Genomic DNA, 9,637 nt, shown 5'->3' on the forward strand with positions numbered 1-9,637 from the left:
GATCACTCTGTTCTACTGCATTCTTCAATGCTCTACCATTTACCATGTATGTCCTATTTGGATTATTCCTACCAAAATGTAGCACCTCATACTTTTCAGCATTAAACTCCATCTGCCGTCGTTCAGCCCACTCTTCTAACTGGCCTAAATCTCTCTGCAAGCTTTGAAAACCTACTTCATTATCCACAATGCCACCTATCTTAATATCATCTGCATACCTACTAATCCAATTTACCACCCCATCATCCAGATCATTAATGTATATGACAAACAACACTGGACCCAATACAGATCCCTGAGGCACACCACTAGTCACTGGCCTCCAACCTGACAAACAGTTATCCACCACTACTCTCTCGCATCTCCCATCCAGCCACTGTTGAATCCATTTTACTACTTCAATATTAATACCTAACGATTGAACCTTCCTAACTAACCTTCCGTGCGGAACCTTGTCAAAGGCCTTACTGAAGTCCATATAGACAACATCCACAGCTTTACCCTCATTAACTTTCCTAGTAACATCTTCAAAAAATTCAATAAGATTTGTCAAACATGACCTTCCACGCACAAATCCATGTCCTAATCAGACCCTGTCTATCCAGATAATTATATATACTATCTCTAAGAATACTTTCCATTAATTTAGCCACCACCGACGTCAAAATGACAGGCCTATAATTGCTAGGTTTACTCTTAGAATCCTTTTTAAACAATGGAACCACATGAGCAATACGCCAATCCTCCGGCACCATCCCCGTTTCTAATGACATTTGAAATATTTCTGTCAGAGCCCCTGCTATTTCTACACCAACATACCCTCAATGTCCTAGGGGATATCCTGTCAGGACCTGGAGATTTATACACTTTTATATTCCTTAAAAGTGCCAGTACTTCCTCCTCTTTAATTGTCATGGTTTCCATAACTTCCCTATTTGTTTCCCTTACCTTACACAATTCAATATCCTTATCCTTAGTGAATACCGAAGAAAAGAAATTGTTCAAAATCTCCCCCATCTCTTTTGACTCCACACATAGCTGTCCACTCTGATTCTCTAAGGGACCAATTTAATCCCTCACTATCCTTTTGCTATTAATATAACTGTAGAAACTCTTTGGATTTATCTTCACCTTACTTGCCAAAGCAACCTTGTACCTTCTTTTAGTTTTTCTAATTTTTCTTAAGATTCCTTTTACATTCTTTATATTCCTCAAGCACCTCATTTACTCCATGCTGCCTATATTTATTATAGATCTCCCTCTTTTTCCGAACCAAGTTTCCAATATCCCTTGAAAACCATGGCTCTCTCAAACTTTCAACCTTTCCTTTCAACCTAACAGGAACATAAAGATTCTGTACCCTCAAAATTTCACCTTTAAATGACCTCCATTTCTCTATTACATCCTTCCCATAAAACAAATTGTCCCAATCCACTCCTTCTAAGTCCTTTCGCATCTCTTCAAAGTTAGCCTTTCTCCAATCAAAAATCTCAACCCTGGGTCCAGTCCTATCCTTCTCCATAATTATATTGAATCTAATGGCATTGTGATCACTGGACCCGAAGTGCTCCCCAACACATACCTCCGTCACCTGACCTATCTCATTCCATAACAGGAGATCCAACACTATCCCTTCTCTAGTCGGTACCTCTATGTATTGCTGCAAAAAACTATCCTGCATACATTTTACAAACTCCAAACCACCCAACCCTTTTACAGAATGAGCTTCCCAGTCTATGTGTGGAAAATTAAAATCTCCCATAATCACAACCTTGTGCTTACTACAAATATCTGCTATCTCCTTACAAATTTGCTCCTCCAATTCTCGCTCCCCATTAGGTGGTCTATAATACACTCCTATAAGTGTTACTACACCTTTCCCATTCCTCAATTCCACCCAAATAGTCTCCCTAGATGAGCCCTCTAATCTATCCTGCCCAAGTACTGCTGTAATATTTTCTTGGACAAGCAATGCAACACCTCCTCCTCTGGCCCCTCTGATTCTATCACACCTGAAGCAACAAAATCCAGGAATATTTAGTTGCCAATCACACACCTCCTGCAACCATGTTTCACTAATAGCTACAACATCATATTTCCAGGTATCAATCCATGCTCTAAGCTCATCCACCTTTCTTACAATGCTCCTAGCATTAAAATAGATGCATTTAAGAAACTTAAATAAGACTTGAAAGATTAGGATCTATCAAATGTGACAGTGGGAAAGTGTGTATGGAACCAGAGGAAATAGCAGAGGTACTTAATGAATACTTTGCTTTAGTATTCACTATGGAAAAGGATCTTGGTGACTATAGTGATGACCTGCAGCAGACTGAAAAGCTTGAGCATGTAGATATTACAAAAGAGGATGTGCTGGAGCTTTTAGAAAGCATCAAGTTGGATAAGTCGCCGGCCCCGGATGAGATGTACCCAGGCTACTGTGGAAGTCGAGGGAGGAGATTGCTGAGCCTCTGGTTATGATCTTTGCTTCATCAATGGGGATGGGAGAGGTTCCAGAGGATTGGAGGGTTGGAAATGTTTTTCCTTTATTCAAGAAAGGGAGTAGAGATAGACCAAGAACTTATAGACCAGTGAGTCTTACCTCAGTGTTTGCTAAGTTGATGGAGAAGATCCTGAGAGGCAGGATTGATGAACATTTGGAGAGATATAATATGATTAGGAATAGTCAGCATGGCTTTGTCAAAGGCAGGTCTTGCTTTATGAGCCTGATTGTATATTTTGAGGATGTGACTAAAAACATTGATGAAAGAAGAGCAATAGGTGTAGTGTATATGGATTTCAGCAAGGCATTTGATAAGGTACCCATGCAAGGCTTATTGAGAAACTAAGGAGACATGTGATCCAAAGGACCATTGCTTTGTGGATCAAGAACTGGCTTGCCCATAAAAGGCAAAGAGTGGTTATAGAGGGCTCATATTCTGTATGGAAGTCGGTCACCAGTGGAGTGCCTCAGGGATCTGTTCCGGGACCATGACAGTTTGAGATTTTTATAAATGACCTGGATGAGGAACTGGAGGGATGGGTTAGTAAGTTTGCTGATGGCACTAATGTTGGAGGTGTTGTGGACAGTGTAAAAGGCTGTCAGAGGTTACAGCGGGACATTGATAGGATACAAAACTGGGCTGAGAAGTGGCAGGTGGAGTTCAACCCAGATAATTGTAAAGTGGTTTACTTTGGTAGGTCGAATATGATGGCAGAATATAGTATTAATGGTAAGACTGTTGGCAGTGTGGAGGATCAGAGGGATCTTGGGGTCCGAGTCCATAGGACTCTCAAAACAGCTGTGCAGGTTGATTCTGTGGTTAAGAAGACATATGGTGTATTGGCCTTCATCAATCATGGAATTGAATTTGGGAGCAGAGAGGTAATGTTGTAGCTACATAGGACCCTGGTCAGACCCCACTTGGAGTACTGTGCTCAGTTCTGGTTGCCTCACTACAGGAAGGATGTGGAAGCCATAGAAAAGGTGCAGAGGAGATTTACAAGGATGTTGCCTGGATTGGGGAGCACGTCTTATGAGAATAGGTTGAGTGAACTCTGCCTTTTCTCCTTTGAACGATGGGGGATGAGAGGTGACCTGACAGAGGTGTATAAGATGATGAGAGGGATTGATTTTGTGGATAATCAGAGGCTTTTTCCCAGGGCTGAAATGGTTGCCACAAGAGGACACAGGTTTAAAGTGCTAAGGAGAAGGTACAGAGGAGATGGGTAAGCCTAGTAATGTCTATGGAAGTGACACATACAGCACAACTTTGTGGGCCGAAGTGCCTGTATTGTGCTGTAAGTTTTCTATGTTGCTATAGTCGCCGTCTTGCTTTCTTTATGACTGCATCGATGTGTTGGGACCAGGTTAGGTCCTCAGAGAACTTGAAGCTGCTCACTCTCTCCACTTCCGATCCCTCTATGAGGATTGGTATATGTGCTTTCGTCTTACCCTTCCTGATATCTAAAATCAGCTCTTTCATCTTACTGATGTGGAGTGCCAGGTTGTTGCTGCGACACCACTCCACTAGTTGACATATCTCACTCCAGTATTACAACGGAATAAAGGGAATTACAAAGGCACCAGGTGGAATGGAGGAGGATACTGGTGGGGATGATGGCAGGGCAGAGATGGCTGACGTTTCTAGGTCTAGTTCACAAAGCGCAGGATAGATGTCCCACAGTAGTAGTTTCTCTCTAATGGCAGGGCTAGGCAACCATGCTGACAAAGGAAGTTAAGGACTACATAAAAGCCAAGGAAATGGCATATAAGGTAGCAGAAGTGGTGGGAAGTTCATTGATTGGGAAGTTTTTAAAAGCCAATAAAAGGCAACTAAAAAATCTATAAGCAGAGAAAAGATGAAATCTGAGGGCAAACTAGCCAATAATATAAAACAAGATACCAGGAGTTTTTTTCAGTTATATAAAGAGTAAAAGGGAGGGGAGATTTGATATTAGACCCCTGGAAACTGATACTGGTGAGATAGTAATGGGGGACAATGAAATAGTAGATGAACTTAAAAGAACTTTGCATCTGACTTCAATGCAGAAGACACTAGCAGTGTTCCAGAGGACCATGTGTGTCAGGGAGCAGGAGTGAATGCCATTCCTATTACAAAGGAAAACGAACTAGGCAAACTTAAAGGTCTTAAGGTGGATAAGTCACAGGGACCAGATGGACTACATCCCAGAGTCCTGAGAGAGGTTGTTGAAGAGATAACAGATGCATTGGTCATGATCTTTCAAGAATCACTTGATTCTGTCATGATCCTGGAGGACAGGAAGATTGCAAATGTCAGTCCACTCTTTAAGAAGGGAGAAAGGAAATTATAGGCCAGTTAGTCTAACCTCAGTGGTTAGGAAAGTGTTGGAGTCTATTATTAAGGATGAGGTTTTAAGGTACTTGGAGACTAATGATAAAATAAGTCAGTCGGTATGGTTTCTGTAGGGGAAATTTTGCCCGACAAAGCTGTTGGAGTTCTTCGAGGAAGTAACAAGTAGGGTTTACAGAGAAGAGGCAGTGGATTGGATTTTCAGAGGGTGTTTGATAATGAAAAATGGTGCATAGTTCCCTGAAGGTGGAATCTCATGCGGATAGGGTGGTGAAGAAAGCTTTTGGTATGCTGGCCTTTATAAATCAGAGCATTGAGTATATGAGTTGGGTTTTAATGTTAAAATTGTACAAGGCCTTGGTAAGGCCGAATTTGGAGTATTGTGTACAGTTCTGGTCACCAAATTATAGGAAAGATGTCAACAAAATAGAGAGAGTACAGAGAAGATTTACTAGAATGTTACCTGGGTTTCAGTGCCTAAGTTACAGGAAAAGGCTGAACAATTTAGGTGTTTAATCTTTGGAGCTTAGAAGGTTGAGGGGGGACTTGATTGAGGTATTTAAAATTATGAGGGGGATAGATAGAGTTGACGTGGATAGGCTTTTTCCATTGAGATCGGGAGATTCAAACAAGAGGACATGAGTTGAGAGTTAGGGGGCAAAAGTTTAAGAGTAACATGAGGAGGAATTTCTTTACTTAGAGATTGGTAGCTGTGTGGAACAAGCTTCCAGTAGAAGTGGTAGAGGCAGGTTTGGTATTGTCATTTAAAGTAAAATTGGATAGGTATATGGACAGGAAAGGAATGGTGGGTTATGGGCTGAGTGCAGGCCAGTGAGACTAGGTGAGTGTAAGCGTCAGCACGGACTAGAAGGACCGAGATGGCCCGTTTCCGTGCTGTAATTGTTATATGTTTATATACGGTTATATGGTTAAAAGGTGCCACTGTTGAGGCTGCTTAACAAGATAAAATTCTATGGTATTACAGGAAAGATACTGGCATGGATAATGCAATGGCTGGCAGGCAGGAGGCAGCAAATGGGAAAACAAGGGGCCTTTTCTGGTTGGCTGCCAGTGACTAGTGGTGTGCCTCAGGGGTCAATATTGGGACTACAGCTTTTCACATTGTTTGTCAGTGGTTTAGATAATGGAATTGTTAATTCTTTTCGCAAAGCTTGAAGATGAGACGAAGAAAGGTGGAGGGGTAGGTAGTCTCGAGGAAGCAATGTGATTGCAGCAGAACTTAGACAAATTGGAAGAATGAGCAAAAAAGTGACAGACAGAATACAGTGTTGGAAAATGTATGATAGTGCATAAAGGACTATTATCTAAATGCGGAGAAAGTTCGAACATCAGAGGTGCAGAGGGACTTAGAAGTCTCGTGCAAGACATCCAGAAGGTTAATTTACAGGTTGAGTCTGTGGTAAAGAAGGCAAATGTAAATTTGGCATTTTCAAGGGGAATAGAATATAAAATCAAGGAGATAATGCTTAATCTTTATAAGACCCTAGTCAGGCCTCACTTAGAATATTGTCAACAGTTTTGGGCCCCATATCTCAGGAAGGACATGCTGTCATTGGAGAGAATCCAGAGGAGCTTCATGAAGAGCTGCACCACAGACTGCAGTGGACACCAAGTCCATGGGTATATTTGAGGCAGAAGTTGACAAATTCCTGATTAACCATAACCATATAACAATCACAGCACGGAAACAGGCCATCTTGGCCCTCCTAGTCCGTGCCGAACCCTTAATCTCACCTAGTCCCACCTACCCGCACTCAGCCCATGACCCTCCACTCCTTTCCTGTCCATATACCTATCCAATTTTACCTTAAATGACACAACTGAACTGGCCTCTACTACTTCTACAGGAAGCTCATTCCACACAGCTATCACTCTTTGAGTAAAGAAATACCCTCTCGTGTTTCCCTTAAACTTCTGCCCCCTAACTCTCAAATCATGTCCTCTAGTTTGAATCTCCCCTACTCTCAATGGAAACAGCCTGTTCACGTCAACTCTATCTATCCCTCTCAACATTTTAAATACCTCGATCAAATCCCCCCTCAACCTTCTACGCTCCAATGAATAGAGACCTAACTTGTTCAACCTTTCTCTGTAACTTAATTGCTGAAACCCAGGTAACATCCTAGTAAATCGTCTCTGCACTCTTTCTAACTTATTGATATCTTTCCTATAATTTGGTGACCAGAACTGCACACAATATTCTAAATTTGGCCTTACCAATGCCTTGTACAACTTTAGCATTACATCCCAACTTCTGTACTCAATGCTTTGATTTATAAAGGCCAGCGTTCCAAAAGCCCTCTTCACCACCCTATCTACATGAGACTCCACCTTCAGGGAACTATGCACAGTTATTCCTAGATCTCTCTGTTCCTCTGCATTCCTCAATGCCCTACCATTTACTCTGTATGTTCTATTTGGATTATTCCTGCCAAAATGTAGAACCTCACACTTCTCAGCATTAAACTCCATCTGCCAACGTTCAGCCCATTCTTCTAACCGGCATAAATCTCCCTGCAAGCTTTGAAAATCCACCTCATTATCCACAACACCTCCTGCCTTAGTATCATCGGCATACTTACTAATCCAATTTACCACCCCATCATCCAGATCATTTATGTATATTACAAACAACATTGGGCCCAAAACAGATCCCTGAGGCACCCCGCTAGTCACCGGCCTCCATCCCGATAAACAATTATCCACCACTACTCTCTGGCATCTCCCATCTAGCCACTGTTGAATCCATTTTATTACTCCAGCATTAATACCTAACGACTGAACCTTCTTAACTAACCTTCCATGTGGAACTTTGTCAAAGGCTTTGCTGAAGTCCATATAGACTACATCCACTGCCTTACCCTCGTCAACATTCCTCGTAACTTCTTCAAAAAATTCAATAAGGTTTGTCAAACATGACCTTCCAAGCACAAATCCATGCTGGCTACTTCTAATCAGATCCCGTCTATCCAGATAATTATAAATACTATCTCTAAGAATACTTTCCATTAATTTACCCACCACTGATGTCAAACTGACAGGTCTATAATTGCTAGGCTTCCTTCTAGAACCCTTTTTAAAGAACCAATTGATTTTTAAAGAATCAAAGAACCCTTTGATTGAAGGCAGGTAGTTTTGAGGAAGAAGGGGGCTACAGAAGGACATAGACAGATTAGGAGAGTGGGCAAAGAAATGGCAGATGGAATACAGTGTCGGGAAGTGTTTGGTCATGCACTTTGGTAGAAGAAATGAAAGGGCTGACTATTTTCTAAATGGAGAGAAAATACAAAATACCGAGGCAGAAAGGGACTTGGGAGTCCTTGTGCAGGAATCCCTAAAGTTAATTTGCATGTTCAGTCTGTGGTAAGGAAGGCCAATGTGATGTTAGCATTCATTTCAAGAGGACTAGAACATGAAAACAAGGATGCAATGTTGAGCACTGGTGAGGCCTCATTTGGAATGTCATGAACAGTCTTGGGCCCCTTATCTTAGAAAAGATGTACTGAAACTGGGAAAGGTTCAAAGGAAGTTCACGAAAATGATTCCAGGATTGAATGGCTTGTCATATGAAGTGCATCTAATGGCTCTGGGCCTGTATTCAGTAGAATTCAGAATGAGGGGTGATCTAATTGAAGCCTATCAAATGGTGAAAGGCCTTGATAGAGTAGATGTGGAGATGATGGTTCATATGGTGGGAGAGTCTAAGGTCAGAGAACACAGCCTCAGAATAGAGAGGCGCTCTTTTAGAATAGTGATGAGGAGGAATTTCTTTAGCCGGAGTGGAGCATCTGTGGAACTCTATGCCACAGGCAGCTATGGGAACCAAGCCTTTATGTATATTTAAAACAGAGGTTGATAGATTCTTCATTGGTCAGGGTATTAAGGGTTAAGGCAAGAAGGCAGAAGATTGGGGCAGAGAGGAAAATTGAATCAGCCATGATGAAATGGTGGAGGCCTAATTCTGTTCCTATATCTTGTAGTCTCGTGGTATAGCAACTGATCTGCCCAAGACTACAACCCCTTTTATTTTTATTTATTTATTAAATTTTAGATTAAATTCAAATATGTCTGACCAATGTTTTCGATGTAATCAAGACTACAACCCCCTTAACACAATGTGGAAACCAGCCTCCCCTCCATGGATTCTGTTTACACTACCCACTATCTCCAGAAAGCAGCAAGTATAATTAAAGATAGCTGCCAACCCAGTAACTCTCTCCTCTCCTAACTTCCATCTAACAAAAGCTCTTGTATGATAAAGATGAGGCTCCACGTGATACCAAGTTCACCTGTTTAACTCACAAAGCAGATCACGGGTCTTGCACCGTATTGTCTACTTGCACTTCACTTTCTCTGTAACTGTAGCACTATATTCTGCATTCTGTCACTGCTTACCTCGGTGTAGTCACATAGTTACCAGTAGTCTGATGATACTCACCGAAAGCCATCGGCTGCTGCCAGCAGGATGAGTAGAAGGAGTGATAGCGCCATGGCTCGGCGAGGCAGTCACAGGCAATTGTAGCTGCAATGTGCAGAGGGATTCCTGGTTTTATACATCCTCAGGCAGGTCTGCAGGCTGTAGGTCATGTGATCAGAAGGGCCTGTGGTCATTCAGTCTTCCCACATGTCACAGTCATAACCCACAAGTTCTCGAACATCAGACTGAAGCAGCAGCTGCTGAACGTGAAAGAAGCCCCTGATCTTACCAGACACCAGTGTCTGCAGCAGAACAGGTCAATGATAAGAATGAACATTCACAGAAACATCATCTCATAAATAAA

General features: G+C 41.9%; 1 protein-coding gene across 8 annotated transcripts in view; it reads right to left on the bottom strand.

The window, feature by feature from the left end:
* LOC132396500 (serine/arginine-rich splicing factor 6-like) overlaps positions 1-9,403 on the bottom strand; it is a 124,181-nt gene extending 114,778 nt beyond the window's left edge. For all 8 annotated transcript variants that reach the window (XM_059974068.1, XM_059974066.1, XM_059974067.1 and 5 more), the window contains exon 1: positions 9,295-9,403. In XM_059974068.1, the coding sequence (XP_059830051.1) occupies positions 9,295-9,347 (53 nt within the window). In that variant the 5' untranslated portion in view covers positions 9,348-9,403. The remainder of the gene's footprint in view (positions 1-9,294) is intronic.
* Between the last annotated feature and the right edge of the window lie 234 nt (positions 9,404-9,637).

Source organism: Hypanus sabinus, chromosome 7 (genome assembly GCF_030144855.1).
Source record: "Hypanus sabinus isolate sHypSab1 chromosome 7, sHypSab1.hap1, whole genome shotgun sequence".
In the NCBI taxonomy this organism is placed as follows: Eukaryota; Metazoa; Chordata; class Chondrichthyes; order Myliobatiformes; family Dasyatidae; genus Hypanus; species Hypanus sabinus.